Source organism: Eubalaena glacialis, chromosome 11, assembly GCF_028564815.1.
Source record: "Eubalaena glacialis isolate mEubGla1 chromosome 11, mEubGla1.1.hap2.+ XY, whole genome shotgun sequence".
NCBI classification, from domain to species: domain Eukaryota; kingdom Metazoa; phylum Chordata; class Mammalia; order Artiodactyla; family Balaenidae; genus Eubalaena; species Eubalaena glacialis.
The window spans coordinates 15,082,978-15,104,156 of record NC_083726.1 but is presented as its reverse complement, the minus strand read 5'-3'; the positions used below and the strand labels follow the sequence as shown (position 1 = coordinate 15,104,156).

Here is a 21,179-nt window from a genome sequence, read left to right as displayed (position 1 = left end):
AGTCATCGATCGCGAGTTCCCGAGCGGCCTGGCTCCGCGCAGGCCACCAGCAGCCTGCTCGCAGGGTGGGCTCCAGGGGGCGCCCTCAAGAGAGGAGGTGGGGCGCTCATGTTCCAGAGACCGGCCTGGCGGGGCCTTCACGCCGTTACACCTCAGCATCCCCATAGCTCCGGCAGTCCGCGCTCCGGGGCCGCCGCCGCTTGAGGCGGGAGCTGACCGGCCGCGCCGTCGTCACCGTCGCTGCCTCGGGGTCCCGGCCCCTGGGTCCTCCTGCGGCCGCCATGAAGCTGCGGGTCCGGCTTCAGAAGCGGACCTGGCCGCTGGAGATGCCCCAAGCGGAGCCGACGCTGGGGCAGCTGCGCGCGCACCTGAGAGAGGCCCTGCTGCCCACCTGGGGGTACAGGTACGCGAGAGGCGGGGGCGCGCGCGGCGGGTCGGGGAGGAGCGCCGGGTGGCGCGGGCACGCCCCGGGCTGTCACGTGAGGCCGGGCGGCGAGCTGGGCGTCGCGGGGCCCGCGGTCCTGGACTGTGACGCGCAGGCCGGGCGGCGAGCGGGCGCTGGGGCTGCAGCGTGCGGGGTCCCGGCTCGCAGAGGTCATGGCCCGGCGTCTCGGGGGCTCCGATCCCCTCCAGGGTGAGCCTTCGCTTCCGTGTTTGCAGTAAACGAACCTAGGGATAGGCTAGGATGCAAAATTCTCACGTCCTTTGAAATGTAAGGTTGGAAATTATGGGTTTGGCTTGGGTTAAACCTTTCCAGGCTCTCAGGGGTTTAAGTTCACCATCTCCAGCTGTCGGAGTATTTCAGTGAAAAAGTTTGGAAAGTACTAGAAGGAGTTAGAAACCTGCCCTCCATCCGAGGCCACCTGTAACCTGGTACCGCTGCTTTCAGGCTGCAGTCACCTTAAGACTCCGTTAAGTGTTTACGTGCCAGGCGCCGCTGTGGGCAATTTGACTTCCCAGCTGCAGTTTTACAAAGTGCAGTGTGTCGGTCTGTTTCAAATAATAATATTTTCCTGGGCAAGATGTTGCTTTTTTTTTTTTTTGGATAAAAACTATGGAAAACTTTGGCCTTATGATGACCCTGGAGAGCTTGCAGTTTGGGGGCAGTGACATTGAGAGGTAATGGATCAAATTCTGTTATTTATGGGGCTGCAGATGAGGCTGCTTTGTTTCCGAAAGGGTATCCTGGGGACAGTAATCTGGGAGTAGAGGGACAGACGTAAGGGTGGTCCTCTTCAAATACTGAGCTACCGAATTTGGAATTTGAGTGTGCTGAGAAAAAATAAAAAAGATGTTCTCTGGGGCTTTTTAGATGAATTCTTCAAAAGAAAACCTTTCTGTTAATTAAGTGGTTCCTTTCATAAGACTTTTATAAACTTACATTTTATTTTCAGGGAATTCAGTAAAATGAGACCGTATTATGAACGTCTCACCCTTTCATTTTTCAGGTTAAGACAGTACTACATTCAAAGTAAGCCTTTTTTTCTCCAAATTAAAAACATAAATACAGAAAACGAGGTATTGACATAACTCCTTTTAGGCATTGTATTAATTGACATGCCTGTTGTTTTTTTCTTGGTGTTAAACCTAAGTGTTTTGTAGGCTGGCATCATTACCCCACCACAAATTGTCAGAATTAACTTCTCTTTTTAAAGTATTTTCATATATATGTATATATATTTTATTATTTTTTAATTAGGTGGGACACTCTAGAAAGGATGTGAAACCCAATATGACGCTTTGTTTACCCAAGAGCCCAAGTTAGTTTCTCTTTCAGGTTTGTTTTTACAGTCGAGGCTGGTTAACTGGAAGGAATGTTAAGCTTCAGCTTGTGAAAGTAAATTCATTCTTCTGAACGTATGTTCATTTTATAATAAATGGGCAGTTTAAAAATGTGTCCATATGACATTATTACTTTTAAAGTGTCCGTGCTGAGCAAGTGGATGTGGGATTGTCATAAAATAATTCTCAAAGGCCTGGAGTTTCTAGGGTGGCACTTCCTGATGAAAGTATTTTTTTTTTTCACAGTTTCAGAAAACAGGATCAATTTTTAACCACTCTCCTGGAAAACCATATATTACTTTAGAAATAGCTCTTCCCTTTTTCTAAAGGGGAGGCGGACATTTTATTAAGCAGACAATTCTTTACCTTTTTTTACAAATCGATATTTGAACGAACATTGTGCTAGATACCATTAAAAAAAAAAAACCTTGTGCTGTGACAAATGATCCATAAAAACATAGTTCATTTGAGGTGTTTTTCTTTTTTTCTGCTAAAAATGGGATGTTGTTTTTCTGGGTAGTTGGCAGAGTTTCAACATTTATCAAAACATTTGAAAACAGAGGCATAGCTACTTACTTTCTAATAAGCAGGAGTAGTTCTTAAAGCTTCAGTAATTTCTCTACCAAAGACACTTTAATTGGTAAGAAAAAATGTATTTATATGTGCAAGAAAAAACATTAATGAATTATGGGGAGCACTTTTGAAAATGTAGCATTTTAAGAACAAATAAACAGAACATGATTTTCAAAGGATTTCATCCTTTGTTAACCTCTCAAAAAGTTAATGAAGTTAGCATTGCTGAGTGTAAATGTCTTATAAAATGTTCTGCAGTGGTTTGTTAATTATTCCTCACCACTATGTAATGAAATGATGATTGTTCTCTCAAGGTCAGATAATCTGCGATGCAGAAAGGATAGGAGTTCCTTGCTTCAGACTAATTTGAGCTCTTAGCTTGTTTAGCACTGGGTTTTTGGATTTGTGTTGTCTTCCATATAAAAGACATTGTAACTGGTGTTCAGTAAGAAGGTTGAACTTATCAGTAGGAGGGATGAATTTATACTCAGTCATCTACATGCACTCATCTGACTTTTTGTGATTATGAATATTCGTTTAGGACATGGGTCTAGTATTTTGGAACCATAAGCTAACTGTCCTGGAAGGATATTGTTAATTAGCCCTGATTTCAGCCTCATCTTGATCTCTCCATGTAATGTTTATTGGTTGCATCCATTCCACAAATACTTCTATTTGCCAAGTGCTGGAGATACAGTTTTGAACTAGACAGACAAGGTACCCATCTCATGAAACTTAAATCCTAGTCATAGGGGTGGGGAAGAGAGCGGATAAGCAAATAAATATATTTTCAAATAGCAATGTTGTAATAAAAATAAAACAGAAGAATGAAATAGAGTGATGGAGGCAGGTGGAAGGCATCTCTGAAGAGGTGACATTTGGGTTGAGACCTGGATGATGAGAAAGACTCAAGTCATTTGAATAACTGGAAGAGCAGATGTAGAGGCCCAAAGGCTGCAGTGAGGTTGATCTGTTTTTAGGAATGAGTCGAGTGGAGAACAGCTAGTAAGAGGATGGGTGAGGTAGGAGAAGTGGGTCAGATGTTGGGCTTTGGAGAGCATGTTAAGGATTCTATTCCAAGGTCAAATAGAAGCCATTGGAGAATTCTTAGCAGAGGAATGATGTAATATAATTTATATTTTAAAGAGGCTATATTTCATTGAATCTCAGTTGCTGTCAATCCTGAGATGCACATTCTTATGTCACACTAAATGAAAAGATGCTGTCCATTAAGCTGTGATATGTCATCGATTGTAAGAAGCATCCTGTTTCAAAGATGACAAAAGTACAAAAAAGTGTATATCTTAGAATTGATGAAAACATGGATTAATGATAGAGAATTACTGATCCTATCCCCCAGGCTAGAATCTATAACCTAAGCATTTGGTGATAAGAATAAATAATTTTGATAGTTTTCCCAAGCTTTGGCTTTCCTCTTATCTTCGTTTTGTTTTGTTTTCATTAGTTCTGCTGGGGTCATACCATGTACCTTATGTATGTTTCAAATGTATTATTGTGGGTAATGGTAATAGGTAGCTCTTACTATCCTTATCCATCTTTCTTGGCAGTTCTGATACCCGGTTTGCAATTACATTGAACAACAAGGATGCCCTCACTGGAGATGAAGAGACCTTGGCTTCATATGGGATTGTTTCTGGGGACTTGATATGTTTGATTCTTGAAGATGCCATTGCAGCACCTAACTTACCTTCATCCACAGATTCAGAGCATTCCTCACTCCAGAATAACGACCAACCCTCTTTGGCCGCCAGCTCCAGTCAGTCCAGCATACAGGATGAACAACTGCGTGATTCATTCCAAGGACAGGCAGCCCAATCTGATGTCTGGAATGACGGAAGTATGGTGGGTATTAAAATCAAGACAAGAAATAGGGTAGTTGATAAATCATACTGAATAGCTCAATTGAATTCTGTACCAGTCAGGATAATTATCATCAGTAGACTGCGGATTATAATCTTATAGAAAATTTATTTTTATTTTAATTACTTTATTTATTTTTATTGAAGTATAGTTGGTTTACAATAGTATATTAGTTTCAGGTGTACAACGTAGTGATTCAATTTTTTAATAGATGATACTCCATTTAAAGTTATTACAAAATAATGGCTATATTTCCCTGTGCTCTACAATATATCCTTGTTGCTTATTTATTTTATACACAGTAGTTCGTATCTCTTAATTCCATATCCCTATCTTGCCCCTTCCCCACTGATAACCACTAGTTTGTTGCCTATATCTGTGAGTCTGTTTCTGTTTTGTTATATGCATTCATTTGTTTTATTTTTTAGATTCTACCTGTAAGTGATAACATAGAGTATTTGTGTTTCTCTCTCTGACTTATTTCACTAAGCATCCTACCTTCTAGGTCCATCTATGTTGTTGCAAATGGCAGAATTTAATTCTTTTTTTATGGCTGAGTAATATTCCTGTGTGTGTGTATTTTAAGTTTTTAAAATTAAAAGAATTGTCACCTCAGACTCTACATGCTGATGTAAATTTGAAAATATGTGCACTGATGTTTTCTTCCCAAACCAGCTCCTCCTCTGTCAATGGCAGTACTGTTTTCCTGCGCTTAAAACTGTGGAATGATTTTTGACTCCTTATATCCAGCCCCTTAACAAGCCCTGCCTGTTTTTCCTTTCCATTCCAGGCTTCCATTGTGTGTTCTTCAGTCTGCTTTCTGGGTTCATCTTCTTCTTGCACATTTTTTTTTTTTAATAAATTTACTTTATTTATTTAGTTTTGGCTGCATTGGGTCTCTGTTGCTGCATGCGGGCTTTCTCTAGTTGCGGCGAGCGGGGGCTACTGTTCGTTGCGGTGCACGTGCTTCTCATTGCGGTGGCTTCTCTTGTTGCGGAGCACGGGCTCTAGGCACGTGGGCTTCAGTAGTTGTGGCTCGCAGGCTCTAGAGCGCAGGCTCAGTAGTTGCGGCGCACGGGCTTAGTTGCTCCACGGCATGTGGGATCTTCCGGGACCAGGGCTCGAACCCGTGTCCCCTGCATTGGCAGGCAGATTCTTAACCACTGAGCCTCCAGGGAAGCCCCTTCCTGCACATTTTTGATTACGTTGTTCCCCTGCTCTTAGGTAACTCTGTGTCATAGGTACACCTGGGCTCATAATTTTTGAGCTGAAAAAGTCCAGATACCTCTAGTTCAACCCTCTCATGTCTCAGACGAGGAAAATGTTGTCTGTCCTCCTGTACCTAGTTTTTAAGGCTTTCTGAGCAGTTGCCCCACAACCTTTGGGGGCTAGTTTCTGTTCCTCCCTCCTGTAAACTGTCATCTGCAGTCAGACTGGACTCCTCCTCCTCACTGTCCCTCTCGCAGCCAGCACCTGCACACGCGCGCACGCGCACACACACACACACACACACACACACACACACACAGCCTAGTGACTGCTTCGCTCTCTGCTCTCGCTGCTCACCCGGCTTGGAACCCCCTCCCTGTCCTCTCTCTCCTGTCCGCATCTCTACCCACCTTCCAAGGCCCTGCCAACGGCAGCCCAGTAGTTTTCTTCAATTTCTATGTATTGATCATCTTTATTGCCTTGTAAACACCTCATTATTTATTATTCTGCCTTTTGATTTCTTGTATGGCACAAATGATCACTTTATTACTTAATATTTTAATACCAGTACATATGCCATCTTGTTAATTGTTTTGTGTGTGTACATTCATCATGTCAACTTAATTTTTTTTTTTGCAGGCTTTAAATATTTATAAGTATTCATTGTGCCTATCATGTCATCAAGTATAGGCAGATATTAAAAAATACTTTTTAGCTGATTGGTAAATTATAAAAATCATCTATGTCTAGATTTTTAGTAATAGTATCCAGAGAGATTAAGTAAGTTTAAAAAGCTTTTATAAAGCTCAAAGTATTTTTATGAATTTTCTTTTCAGAAATTATTATGTATCTCTGAGATTCTGTCTCATAGAAGTAATCTAGGGAATGAGTAAGAATATTTAGTCAGATATTTAAATTACATTTCTGAATCTTTTTTGATGATAGACTCATTCAGAGATTCTGTAGAAGGATCCATTCCCTTTACTTTTCATAGTGTATATGATAGTTACTTTACCAGTTTACTTTTGGAAAATTTTGAGACATTAATATTGCCTCATGTTAGTAATTTCAGTTCTAAAAGCATGCTGTTTTGTATTCTACGACTTGTATAGGGTGACTGTAAAATCTTAGTGGGGACATGGATGATTTTTATAATTTACCAATCAGCTAAAAAGTATCAGACCCTAATATTAGGGTCTTGTTCCATACTTGTTCCACTCATTTGTGAATGACATATGATAGATGACCTGTTTAGAGAGGTGGTGCTAAACATTTTTTCTCATCTCCACATGCATGAAGAATATGATAAGTACTTATATCATATCAGGATGGCTCAGAGAACGTCAGTGGTTCTCATGGAGTGAGAGTAGAGTTTGATAAGCTCACCAGGGGATTCTGATATCTTCCTCCCATGTCATTATCAGTCTCGGGTAACCTTTTAAAATATTTTTCCCACATATATTCTCTCCCATACGACTGTCAGTAAGTAGTAAATGGCCAAAAGTTAGGTATAAGAAGCAAAGAGCATATATACAGGCATACCTCATTTTATTGCACTTAGTTTTAATGTGCTTTGCAGATACTGTGTTTTTTACAAATTGAAGGTTTGTGGCAACCCGGCATTGAGCAAGTCTATTGGTGCCATTTTTCCAATAGCATTTGCTCACTTCTGTCTCTGTGTCACATTTTGGTAATTCTCACAATAGTTCAAAATTTTTTGTTATTATTATATTTGTTATGATCTGTGATCAGTGATCTTTGATGTTACTATTGCAAAAAGGTTACGACTCACTGAAGGCTCACGTGGTGGTTAGCATTTTTTAGCAAAAAAGTATTTTAAAATTAAGGTATGTACATTGTTTAGACATAATGCTATTGCATACTTAATAACTACGGTACAGTGTAAACATAACTTTTATATGCATTGGGAAACCAGAAAAGTTGTGTGACCTGCTTTATTGTGATATATTCACTTTATTGCAGTGGTCTGGAACCCAACCTGCAATATCTCCAGGTATGCCTGTAATTCATAATTTAGTTAGGTGTTAAGTGGTTTTAATAAGTAGTTTCTCCTTTCTCAAAAATATGATGGAGCCTCGTTTTTAGGTAGTATGGATTGTCATCAACCTCTAGGTTTTAACAAATGAATTTGGATCTTTTCCATAAGCCATCAGGGCTCAGGTCCTCAGGGATTTTGAAAGAAACAACCTCTTGTTCCCTTACATTCTTCCACCGTTTCACTCATATTATGTAATTTTAATTTCCTCTGTTCCTTTCCTGATGGAAATACGAACTTAAAAGAAACGTGCTTTGCATTAAGAGTTGAGCACATACCTAGGAAATAGTCTTTCTGAGCAAAATTAATATAGGTAACTCAGTCTTACTGAAGCAGTGTATTGCGTCTAAAAGCCCTGAACTGTGAGTCTGGAGATCTTTGTTTATTTCAAATTTTTATTAGCTGGTAACCTTGATTATGTTATTTAATCTGTATCAAGATTACAGTACGTATAAAAAGGTGACGTCATCTGTCTTACCTATTTTACAGAATTTTTGTGTGGTGTAAATTAGAAAACAATGAAATCAAAAACATGAAATTGTAAGAATTGTAAGATATTATCCTTCAGCATTTGTTCAACAAGCATTTATTGAGTACCTACTGTGTGCCAGGTACTGTACGGGTGTTACAAAAATGGGTGACATGTAGTCTGTTCCTTTCTAAGCTTGTGGTCTTGGTGGGATATAGACATGTAATCAGAAAGTTGCAATACAGTGTGATAAAGTGCAATAATCAAGGCCTTTGCAAGGCAGAGAGGTAGTCTATAACCTGAAGAGGTGGGGAATACCAGAATGGGGGGGAAGGGACTGTGGAATGTGAACTTGATACAGAGTCAGGGATCAGGTGATGAAGGGCCCTGTATGCTAAGGAGTTTAGGAGTTTGGACTTTATTTGTAAGCCTGCATTTCTCAGCATGGCCTCTATGAAAAACTTGTGAGATTATAAGTAAGTGTTATGGGGATGCTGAGTGTTAAGGAAGGAGGATAGTGTTTCTTGGTTAAATGTTATGCACACTTTCTGTTATTATTGGACTTCTCAGAGCTTTATAATGCCAAAGTGTATTTTGTGAATATGGAGGGTGAGGTTAGGTGGCTATGACATGCAGCATTTCCATACTTATTTGACTGTAGAACTCTTTTTTCCTAAGAACACTTAGGGTCACATTCCAAGGCACAATTTAGGGCAGTGCTGCTGTCTGCATAGGGGAAGTACTGGCAAGTTTAAGCTGGGACATGGGACATAATTGGATTCTCAGTTGTCAAAAAACTCTGGCAGCAGTGGGTGGAATGTATTGGAAGACAAGAAAGAGGAGTGAAGGTATACTTGGGGAGGCCATTGCTGGAGGTTAGGAGATAAATGAGTCTGAAGTACCACTGGAGTAGGAAGGGGCAGATTTTTGGAGATATTTAGGAGATAGAGGCAGTGGACCTTTGACAGCCAATCATATTGGGGGTGGCACTTAATAAGGTCGAGGGGGAAGTCTAGGATGATTTCCAGGTTTTTGGCATATCAGCCAGAATTAATGGAGATAAGGAATTCAGGATGGAGGAGCAGACTGCAGGCTCATTTGTTTAGGAGGGCTTGCTGAAAATGTGTACCATTTCTGAACCCAGTAATGTGCTTTGGCTCTGAGCGCTAATCTCAGTTCACTTTGAATACAAAATTTACTGTGAAAAAATGAAAGTCTATTTAATGAATTCATTGTTTTTGTTATCCCTTTCAGTCAGGGCCTAGTCAAAATTTTGAAGCTGAGTCAATTCCAGATGTCGTGGATGTGGAAGAGGGCACAGGTTTCTACCCCTCAGAACCAATGCTCTGCAGCGAATCGGTGGAAGGGCAAGTGCCACATTCATTAGAGACCCTGTATCAGTCAGCTGACTGTTCTAACCCCAGTGATGCCCTGATAGTATCCATACATCTTCTCATGTTGGAATCGGGTTACATACCTCAGGTAAGACTACAGAGAGCAAAAGTTTCCCACTAGAAAAGGGGTGGTGTTCTAGATTTCTTTATTAAATGTGTTTGGGTATTAATGTAAAGTGTCGAACACAGCGATGAGCATACAATAGGCAGTCAGTAAATGTTCCCTTCCCTCTTTTCCTTCTTTTTTTCTCCTTGTATTTCCTCGTCAGCTTTTAGTTAGTATTATAGAATTGATGGCAACTATGGTTTAAAAAAACCCAAAAGTTTATATGTGATAATATGTAGGTAAAACGTGGTCAGTGCGTGTGGATTGGGCATGACTAGATAGATGGCTCACCAGGTTATTTTTTAATGTTAGTGGTTCTATGAATTGCCACTAACTTAGTAAGATTCAGTTAGGAAGAGGGACGTTGTTCTTATGCTGTAGTTGCTTACCTTCATTCATTCATTCCTTATCCATTTGATAAATGTCTGCCAGTGTCAGGTGCAGTGCCTTGTCTCTGCTTTCAGGTTGCTTACAGTCCAAGAGTAGGAGAGAGAGACAAGTATACAGACCGTTACACTGTATTGGCTAAATTGTAGGAGAAACGCATACATGTATAGGATGCCAGAGATTCACAGAGGAGAACATTTAGAAGTTTTTCAAACTTTAATGTGCTTAATAATACCTAGGGATCTTATTAAATGCAGATAGTGATTTAATAAATCTGGGGTGGAGCCTGAGATATTATGTGAGCATACTCTACATGATAGCAATGCTGCTGGTCTGTGGGCCATGTTATGAGTAACAAGTATATAGACTAATTCAGTGATCATTGAACACGTGCACCATGTCATGCCAGGAATTAGAATATAAAGATACTGGGACAGTCCTTATCCTCAAGGAGTCTGTAAGTGGGGGAGAGAAACAAAAAGGAAATTATAACGTATTATAATACAATTAATAAAATAATAGAAGTATGTAACAATAGAAATATGAACAGAATGTTAGAGGGTGAGAGAGTGGGAATGACAAAAAGGATTTGTTTTGAAAAAGGCTTCACAAAGGAAGTGGTATTTGAACTGGGATCGTGCATAATGATACGGCTTTGCTAGGCAGAGAAGTGAGACTTGGAAGTGAGAAATCAGTCTCTATCTCTGATGTTATTTTATCTATTTGAACAAAAGTTTTGATGGCAGATAATGTAACTTTTTTTCTATCGAAGTTTTAAATATTAATAGAAATATTAATGATTTGATAAATTTTATTAAAGGGACTGTATGGAATGCTTATTTGTAGACAAGTTAGGGGCCTCTTGGGTTTTTAATCTTTTCGAGAGTAATACGGTTCTTCATTATTTGTTTCCCTTTCATTTCACTCCCCAGGGGACTGAAGCCAAAGCTGTGTCCATGCCGGAGAACTGGAGGTCGGGGGGCGTGTATAAGCTGCAGTACACGCATCCTCTCTGCGAGGGTGGCTCTGCTGCTCTCACCTGTGTGCCTTTGGGAAACCTCATCGTCATAAATGGTAATTGGATGGCATAGTCATGCTCGTTAGTTTGTGAATCTTTACATGTTTCTCTCCAAAAATTTTATAGCCACTTCAGTGATGGGCTATCATGATGCAGTTAGGAGTCTTTCTCAACTTTGTTTAATCCCGAGCCCACTGATAACATGGGTCTGAAAGGTTATAGAATACAGGGCTGATGTTTATGCTAGCAGCCTTCACTCTAGAGGCAGCTGTACTCTTTTGCTGTCTTAACTGTGTAATTTTTTTGCTCCAGGGAGAGTTGTGATACTAGGAGTAAAATGAGTCTATTAACATATGAACTCTTTAAAGAATACTTTTTCTTTATGCCTGTGGATGGCTTTTTAATTTTTGTTTTACTAACCAAGGTCTTGAACTGAGAGATGGTGAAAGGTGAGGTTGAGCTGGGGTCATTTTTTATCTAGTTTGGCATCTCTGAATGCATAGAAGTACCGCTAAGGGTTCTGAGGCCTCAGTATGTGTGTGTTTTATCCCCCTACTACCCACCCTCAAGTAAGTCACTCTGAATAGAGTTTCTTTTTCTAGTTCTCCTCTTTCATGCTAAGAAAGTTCACTGGATGGCAATACATTCTATTTCTGTATTTCATTTTAGCTCAGATGCCATCCAGAGATCTATACCAGCTACCAGGGGTCTATGGAGTAGTCTCACAATCACACATCCTGGAGATTCATTTGAGTGACTAGACTCTTTTGTTTTTGTTCTGCTTTGATTTTGAGGTTTACCCTTTTAGCTGAGTAAGAGTCTGGTAAGGTTGGAATGACTGCATTTTTTATTTTTCATTACAGCTCATCTTTTGTACAGCAGAGACAGTTGCCTTGATATATCTTAGCTCAGTGGTTTTCAACATGCTCTGCAGCTGCTAGTTTCTGCTGAGATGGGAGCAAGGAGGTGGCTTGGTAGAGCCACTGTCGCTACTTGAACCTTGAGCAGCAACATGTGTGCCTGTTTCATTTAGTGAGGTCCCTTGTAAGATTTTGTTGGGAAAAGCTTTTTCTGCTAAAATCTATTTGAAAGCCACTGACTTACACTGTGATCTTTGAAATAAAAGATAGTTTTAGGTTCCCTTTATGTAATTTCTTCTATTTCTTTTTAATTACTAGATTCTTTGAAATGTTATTTAAAAGTCTCAAATTTTCAGCTTTGACAGCTTTAGTGGTATTTCACGTTTGTAGCACGTGACTGATGGCACTAGGACCTAGCAGTGTCTCTTCAACAATTCATCACAGTTAGCAAATGTAACTTTTGGCTGGGCATTCTTATACAAAGAGGGCCAACAGTATCTAATCATACTGCTGTATCACATCATAACTTGCAAGGTTGCAGCTATCAAATAGTAAATGTGAGGTTGTAATTTTTGCCTCAATTTCTTATAAATCACTTTAACGACACGTGTATATTAACCTTTATTTACTAGTCTTAAGATACTTAACATAGAGAATAGCTGCTAAATGTCTTAGTTTCTGATGCTTTGTTCCTTTAATAATTCTTGGCAAATCATCTACTTGTGGACTTACGTGGCAGACAGCCATTCCAGAACCATTCCAGGCCTGGTTCTTTGAAAAGGAGCAGTGTGTCCTTAAATCTTTGCTTCACCCGAGACATCCTGCTCGTGCACACGTGCACGAGCACGTCACTGGCTCTTTCATGGAATGAGATGAAGTGCGCCTTTGCATATAGGATTAAAAATGAACCCTCTGGTGATGTCAGGAATATTGATCCTCTGAGTTTAGAGAGAGACGATACTGTGAAAACTAGCAGGATTCTTTTAATAAACAAGAGAAGACTCCCTGCCAAGGGTTAAATAAAAAATAAATGGAGTTTTTAGTGGCTTCATTAGAAATAATGATTGTATTGTGTTTAACTGTCTATTAACCTTGTTGCATATCTTTCAATTATTAATAAGCTGCTGTTGGTAATACTTAGTGGGTTTCATATAAAGGTGCTTAACTGTAGTTTTTAAAAGTGGTGTTTTAGAGTGATTTTACTTAATGTGATGCAGGTTTGCACTTTGGACTTTGCTGTGAGGGAAGGAAATAAGCATAGGGCAGTTTGTTTTTATAATGTGTTTTTCCTATATATGGGGGCAAGGGAATGCAAGTCCATACTAAAAAGTGAAGGCAGTTGATGAAATGGCAAAACTTTTTCATCATCTTTCTTTTGCCTGTTTACAGCTACACTAAAAATCAACAATGAGATTAGAAGTGTGAAAAGACTGCAGCTGCTGCCAGAATCTTTTATTTGCAAAGAGGAATCAGGTAATATAACCATGATTGAACTTCTGGGATGAAGCTTTGAGAGGTTCACTTTAAAAAAACAGAAAGGTAATGTTCAAAAGACTTACAGTTTCTGGATGAAATTAAAGCAGATTTAAGACAATGTTGCAGAGTTTTGGTTTCTTTCCTGTTTCTCTTAGGGTCTTGGATACTGAATTATATTTATACATCACGCACCATTGATGCTTCATAATTTCCTTTTTTTTTTTTTAAATAAATTTATTTTAATTTTGGCTGCATTGGGTCTTTGTTGCTGCGCAGGGGCTTTCTCTAGTTGTGGTGAGCGGGGGCTACTCTTCATTGTGGTGCCCAGGCTTCTCATTGCGGTGGCTTCTCTTGTTGCAGAGCACGGGCCTAGGCGCGCAGGCTTCAGTAGTTGTGGCACGCGGGCTCAGTAGTTGTGGTGCATGGGCTTAGTTGCTCCGTGGCATGTGGGATCTTCCCGGACCAGGGCTCGAACCTGGGTCCCCTGCATTGGCAGGCAGATTCTTTTTTTTTTTTTTTTTTAACATCTTTATTGAAGTATAATTGCTTTACAATGGTGTGTTAGTTTCTGCTTTATAACAAAGTGAATCAGTTATACATATACATATGTTCCCATATCTCTTCCCTCTTGCATCTCCCTCCCTCCCACCCTCCCTATCCCACCCCTCTAGGTGGTCACAAAGCACTGAGCTGATCTCCCTGTGCTATGCGGCTGCTTCCCACTAGCTATCTATTTTACATTTGGTAGTGTATATATGTCCATGACACTCTCTCACCCTGTCACATCTCACCCCTCGCCCTCCCCATATCCTCAAGTCCATTCTCTAGTAGGTCTGTGTCTTTATTCCCGTCTTGCCACTAGGTTCTTCATGACCTTTTTTTTTTTCCTTAGATTCCATATATATGTGTTAGCATACTGTATTTCTTTTTTTCTTTCTGACTTACTTCACTCTGTATGACAGACTCTTAACTCCATCCACCTCATTACAAATACCTCCATTTCATTTCTTTTTATGGCTGAGTAATATTCCATTGTATATATGTGCCACATCTTCTTTATCCATTCATCCGATGATGGACACCTAGGTTGCTTCCATGTCCTGGCTATTGTAAACAGAGCTGCAATGAATATTTTGGTACATGACTCTTTCTGAATTATGGTTTTCTCAGGGTATATGCCCAGTAGTGGGATTGCTGGGTCGTATGGTAGTTCTATTTTTAGTTTTTTAAGGAACCTCCATACTGTTCTCCATAGTGGCTGTATCAATTTACATTCCCACCAACAGTGCAAGAGTGTTCCTTTTTCTCCACACCCTCTCCAGCATTTATTGTTTCTAGATTTTTTGATGATGGCCATTCTGACCGGTGTGAGATGATACCTCATTGTAGTTTTGATTTGCATTTCTCTAATGATTAATGATGTTGAGCATTCTTTCATGTGTCTGTTGGCAATCTGTATATCTTCTTTGGAGAAATGTCTATTTAGGTCTTCTGCCCATTTTTGGATTGGGTTGTTTGTTTTTTTGTTATTGAGCTGGCAGGCGGATTCTTAACCATTGTGCCACCAGGGAAGTCCCAATGCTTCATAATTTCTGAATTACTCTTTGTGGATTTTTCTAGCATTGTATTTAACCAGTATGGAGAGGATCTGTGTTTTGTGGAAACCATACAATGCAACTTCATTATTGAAGATTATCGAAGGAAAAACTGCACTCAAAATGTTTGCTTAAACTTATATAAATTTGGTTGCTATTTGATATAGATTGGAACTTTACCAAAAGTTTGCATTCTAGGCATGGTTTTGCTTATGTTCTATAAAATTAATAGATGCAAAGAAGACGAGTTTCCTTTTTTCTTTCAGTTAAACCCAAAGTGTGAGAGACAGGTAAGTAGTTGAAGGAGAAGAGATGAGGTGGAAGGGGAACTAACATCTTTTAGTACTTGTCTTTTGCTGGACATGGGCCTTTACAGATGTATTTTTCATTTTATCCTCATAGTAAATTTAGGCGGGTTTTAAAATCCACATGGGGAATGGTGTGGTGTAGCAGGGAGATGGGACTTACAGCAGTGTCTTTTAAGGGAAGCTACCTAGATCTAGATCTTTGCTTTGAAGGTCTTGAGACTTATTCTTGTTAGTTCCTAGGGGAGATCAGGCCCTGAGAGACTAACTTATATAAACTAAAGCTGATAAGAAAAGGAGACATCAGAATACGTATTTATAATGGTCTCTGAACATTTAATGTCATACTAGGCCAGTGTTTCTCAACCATTTTTTCATTATCAATCCCCTGAGGAGAGTTTGTACACATTTTTCCCCCCAAATCATTCTCCCTCATGAAATTTTAATTTCATAGATATACTGTATACTTATTTGTATACTGTGGCCCTTTGGAGGGTCACAGACCAATGTAATAGCTGGGATTTTTGCCTGGTTGGGGGCAATATTGTTTCTGTTGAGAACGCATGAACTAGACTGATAAATCTGTAAAGATGGTCTTACCATTAAGACCAGAAAAACTTGAAATTCCTTGGCTATAACACTTTATATTCATCTCTATACTATGGAGGACCTTGCTGTGGGGAGTAGAAATACTCTACATTCTACAGCAGTAAAGGTTGTTATGCCCATTTTCTAGATCAGGAAATAGGTCTAGAGGAGGTTAAATTACTTCAAGGTCACAGAGCTAATAAATGGTAGAATTTAGGATTGGAATAGATTTGACTCCTGAGACCTGTTTTTTAAGAACAATTTTTGTAGGAATACAGCTCAGATGATCCTATTTCTGTTAAATAAGGAAAAAGGAAATGGAAAAGGAGGAAGAAGGTTAATATTGTTAGATTACAAGTTTTCGGATTATATTAATTGAATATTTTCAATATGTAATTTTTATGTTGGGTAGGAATATGCTACTCATTTGACAAGTCATTTTAATCAGTTTTTACCGTGGCTTATAGTATAGTACCCTAGGTACTGTTATTTATCCTTTTATTTATAAGTTCCTAATTACTTTTATAGTAGGGAAAAATTTGTTTAAAGATGATTCAGCTTTCAGAGTTACACATTGTATTACTTCCTCTTCGACCAGAGACTTTGGTTCATTTCTGTTTATGTAGGAATTGTGAAAACTAACTTACCACTTTGATTTGGTTTGGCAGAAGTAGAGAACACCATTTCAAGTTTTTCCACTTGATTGTGTGTTTTGATTTTTCATTTAAAAAATATTCTAGGGGAAAATGTAGCCAAGATATACAAAGATCTTCAGAAGCTCTCTCGCCTCTTCAAGGACCAGCTGGTGTATCCTCTTCTGGCTTTTACCCGACAAGGTGAGAAATGATAAATCATCACAGGTTGAATGGCTGGAAAGAATAGTAAGTTCACATATGTTTAAGGGTGACGTAAACCTTCCCTCTTTTCTTCCCTCTTTTCTCGTCCTAATGGAAATTCTGCTCTTTTAAGACTAAACTTAAATGTTAATTCCTTAATTGCTCTTCACATCCTCTTTGTATCTCCACTGCATTTTATACGTATCTTTATTATAGCCCTTTATCCAGTGTATCATAATTTTTGACATGATTTCTCTCCACCTAAGGTTATGAATACCTTGAAAGCAGGGAATATGTCTTTTTCACTTTTGTATTCTCATGGCCTAGCACACGGTCAGGCCTATAATAAGTGTTCAATAAATACATATATAAATAACGTGTAGCCTGTAAATTTGGTCTACTTTTTTTTTTTTCTTAAACTATTTATTGGGACTCTGTGCTAGGTACTTTGGATATTTCACTTGCATTCTTATTTAATGCTAACAACTTTGAAGTAGATTTTACTCTCATTTTATAGATGGTGAAGCTAATTCAGTGAGGTTTATAATTCACTCAAAATCCTTGTGTTAATCAGCTTTCTCTTTGTGTTGTAGTAAAAAATATTTTAAAATCTTAAGTGAACATTTATGTCTCGCTTGCGTACATGCTGTATGGGGCTTAGCTTTAGCCGAGGAGTGGTGACTAGTCCTCATCCAGGACTTGCTCTTCTTGTGGCACAGGGAAGAGAGGACCAGTGGCCTGACCATGTGTTGGTTTTTAAAGCTTTTGTTCAGAAATGATACGCCACTTGCACTCACAGTTCCCTGGACAAAACAAGTAAAAATGGCCAAACCTGGTGACTGTGGGACGGGGAAGTATAACTATAGGGTAGAAAATGATAGGGTAGAATCATAATCTACCACATTCTTTTGGCTGGTAAATAATTTCAGGTTTATACAGATAGGTATGTGGCTTTTATCTGCTATTTGTATGTAGAAAAATAATATTTTAGGTCTCAAGTTGCATGGTGCCAAGGCTATTATAATCATAGTTTTCTTCTTTGGCTGGTGGTGAGGGAAAAGAATAATGTGAATTTTAAAACCCCTTACTGGATTTTTTTTTTTTTTTTAAATTTTTAAAATTTATTTATTTATTTATTTATTTTTGGCTGTGTTGGGTCTTCGTTTCTGTGCGAGGGTTTTCCCCAGTTGCGGCAAGTGGGGGCCACTCTTCATCACAGTGCGCGGGCCTCTCACTATCGCGGCCTCTCTTGTTGTGGAGCACAGGCTCCAGACGCGCAGGCTCAGTAGTTGTGGCTCACGGGCCTAGTTGCTCCGCGGCATGTGGGATCTTCCCAGACCAGGGCTCAAACCCGCATCCCCTGCATTGGCAGGCAGATTCTCAACCACTGCGCCACCAGGGAAGCCCCCCTTACTGGATTTTGATTATCTTTGCTAGTGGAGAATGGTATCCCATATATTCAAAGGAGCTAATAATCAAAAAATAATTTTCATTTGACTTCGGAATATATTATTCTTTCCCTTTCTTGGTTTTGCTTTTGAATTTGTCTACCTCCCTTCTTTTTCAGCTAGATATCGAATAATAGTAATCTAACACTCGAGTGCTAATTATGTGCCAAACATTGTTCTGAGCACTCTGTATGTATTTACACATTTAATTCTCAACTCAGTGAGGTAGGTAATATTAGTAACCCATTTTACAGATGAGAAAATTGAGTTAGAGTTTAAATAACTTGTCCAAAGGCACACAGCTAATAAGTAGCAGCATTGGAAACCAATTGTACAAGCTAATTAATTATCCATTTTCTATAGTTGAATAGAGAATTTTTTGTTGTACTGAATATCGCTTGAAACAAAGGAGGCCATTGGCTAGTATTTAGAAATTGTCATAGTTATCTATTTGATCTGTATTAAAAAGTAATTTGTTTCTCTACTAAAACATAAAGAGAATAAGGGGCTTGGAGTTAGTAGTAGTTATAGAGTTAACCTGGGGACAAAAGTTTGTTACAGATAACTTATGCTTGGATAATTGAGGATACCATCTAATTTATCATCTCTTTAGAAAGTTGGCAACTTTGGTTGAATATATGGGGAAACTGGATGTTCTTTACTCAGTGATACCTATTCTCTTTTTCCTTTTAGCACTGAACCTACCAGATGTATTTGGGTTGGTAGTCCTCCCATTGGAGCTGAAACTGAGGATCTTCCGACTTTTGGATGTTCGTTCTGTCCTGTCTTTGTCTGCAGTTTGTCGTGACCTCTATATTGCTTCGAATGACCAACTTCTGTGGAGGTGTTTATATCTGCGGGATTTTCGAGGTGATTTCCATGATAACATGTTAACAAGAAAAGGGTTCTTTGTTACTGAGGTCTTAATTACTCAGCTTGCCAGAAGTTTTAAGTTGTGGGCTTTTTTTTTTAAGAGTAAGAAATAATCATAACATAGCCTTACTGTAAAGAGATTCTAAGCTTCAAATACCTTTGCCTATGTCCTGAAAACTCTCCCCATTCATTTTTGTGTTCTCTGCAATACAAACATTCCATTAGATCAAGTAGACTATTTCAGGATAGAAAATTGAAGTAAGACAGGTTTAATGTTGGATGAATGAAACGTTTTTAAATCTTTGTTTTTTGCTTTTTCTTTGTAGATGGTACTGTCAGAGGTCGAGACACAGATTGGAAAGAAGTAGGTAGTTTTAAATACCAAGGCTAATGTTCATAGCACAGAAATAACTCGTGAATTAATACATTAAGGGCATATTTTCCACTTTTTTTATGATATAATGCAGTGTTTTAATTAAATTTATTGCTAATTTTTAGTAAATGAAAATGTTTTCAACTTTTACCTTAGACTCAGTCCTTAGTGTCTTGTAATTACACAGGAAAAAGAATCTTTAACACAACGATTGTTTTCACCTTTACTTAATATATTCTTCCTTCTTCTGTTGTTAAAAAAATTGACTTGTTTTTGTGCTGGAGTAATCTTCAGCTGTTCAGCTAGTTAGAATAGTAAATTATGAAGAGAATAAATTATATTGTTTTATTTGCAGATACCACTGTAAAAAGACATTGATAGGACTCAAACTTGGGATGAAGGACTAGGGAATAAAATTCAATGGAAGTCCTCAAATATGTACAAAATACATAGTACTGTTCTTTAGGAATATGTTCCATCCTCTAAAAGAGCATCTTTTTTGTTATTTAAATTGAGGTCCATTAGGGACATAAGTTAGGTGAGAAATTGAACATAAGTGCTGGCCCCCCACCCCCTTCCCTGCCAGTACCTTTTTATATTTTGTGGCATGACATTTTCAACAAATATTTTAATTTTCCACTTTCAAAAAAGGCTGACTTAAAATTGCATATCAGCTTGAGAGCTCTAGATTGCAGTCTTGAGAGTACATGTCACTCAGTTATCCCTCCTTTGGATGTATTGTTACTCCAAATTGGCACAATTGCTCAGTTGCAGTGTGGTTAAAGAATAGAGTTCATTTGGCATTGTGTTCATAGCTACTACCTTACTCATGCAGGTAGAAACTGGTAAAAGTTCTCTTCTGTGCACTGTTTTTTTTTTTTGCCTGCCTTGATAGTATGGGAAAAGAAAAGTATATATAGATCTATACAATGAAAGCAAACGAACTTTGGGGAAACATCCAACTCACTTACCATATCTTGTCCTTGTTTTTTCTATAGCTGTACAAGAAGAGGCACAAACAAAGAAAAGAAGCTCAGAGAGGGCGGCATGTGATGTTCCTGCCATCGTCACCCCACCCCATTCCATTCTATCCCAACCCCTTGCACCCCAGGCCTTTTCCTCCTAGTTCTCTCCTTCCTCCAGGAATTATTGGTGGTGAATATGATGAAAGACTAACCCTTCCTTATGTTGGGGATCCAATCAATTCACTCATCCCTGGGCCTGGGGAGACACCCAGACAGTTCCCTCCACTCAGACCACGTTTTGACCCAATCGGCCCCCTTCCAGGACCTAACCCCATCTTGCCAGGGCGAGGTGGCCCCAATGACAGATTTCCCTTAAGACCTAGCAGGGGTCGGCCAACTGACAACCGGCTACCGTTCATGTGACTGATTTATAATCTCATGCTGGAGCTTGTTTTGGTTTTGTTTTTTTTAAAACTACAGACGTCATCTTGTTGGGGTGCTATCTCTAGTGTTTTCTGATTGTGGTGGTGAGAAATGCACTCACAGAAGCCTTTTGGTAGATATATTTAAAGCTCCAGGGGTGGTATAGCCCAAAGGTTACTGCATGACAGGGTTGGCCTTGGGAATAGTTGGTTCCTGACATCCCCTCTCTGAATTACCCTCTAGAATGAAGGTTAGACATTGATAATGTTCTACACCAGAATAAAAAAAAAAAATTAAGTGTGAATTTCATGGCAGTCTTGACTTTTATTACCGAAAGATATGTAATAAATATTCAGAACAGCTTTACAGCATTACTTGGACATTTCAGAATGATCAGAGAACTTATTCAGTGTCATCAGATTGTTGCAGGAGATTATTATTATTTTTTTTGTAGTGGCACTCTTTCTGCACCTGAAATCGTTCACAGAAGCCTGATTTGTGGAATGAAACAGGCTGAGCTGGTTTGGTTGAACTGGACATGGAGTGAGTGCTTTGGACACCT

At 39.1% G+C, this 21,179-nt stretch overlaps 1 protein-coding gene across 3 annotated transcripts; it reads left to right on the top strand.

The window, feature by feature from the left end:
• The first annotated feature begins 7 nt into the window (after positions 1–7).
• Positions 8–20,926, top strand: FBXO7 (F-box protein 7). 3 transcript variants are annotated; one of them, XM_061205576.1, is made up of 9 exons: positions 8–403; positions 3,924–4,218; positions 9,225–9,452; positions 10,790–10,931; positions 13,125–13,208; positions 16,440–16,535; positions 18,677–18,853; positions 19,183–19,220; positions 20,228–20,926. In XM_061205576.1, exons 1-9 carry the CDS (start codon positions 282–284, stop codon positions 20,615–20,617), a joined length of 1,572 nt encoding a protein of 523 aa, XP_061061559.1. In that variant the 5' UTR covers positions 8–281; the 3' UTR covers positions 20,618–20,926. The 3 variants fall into 3 exon arrangements, with proteins under 3 accessions (XP_061061559.1, XP_061061561.1, XP_061061560.1); XM_061205578.1 differs by lacking the exon at positions 8–403 and adding an exon at positions 504–634 and having other exon boundaries at positions 4,076–4,218; XM_061205577.1 differs by lacking the exon at positions 8–403 and adding an exon at positions 684–1,119.
• The last annotated feature ends 253 nt before the right edge of the window (positions 20,927–21,179 follow it).

Excerpts from the sequence above, each read along its gene's own strand:
- FBXO7 (XM_061205576.1), top strand. The coding sequence starts at position 282 with ATGAAGCTGCGGGTCCGGCTTCAGAAGCGGACCTGGCCGCTGGAGATG. Across the intron at positions 18,854-19,182 it reads ATATCTGCGGGATTTTCGAG|ATGGTACTGTCAGAGGTCGA; the intron begins GTGATTTCCATG and ends TTTTCTTTGTAG. Across the intron at positions 19,221-20,227 it reads GAGACACAGATTGGAAAGAA|CTGTACAAGAAGAGGCACAA; the intron begins GTAGGTAGTTTT and ends TTTTTTCTATAG.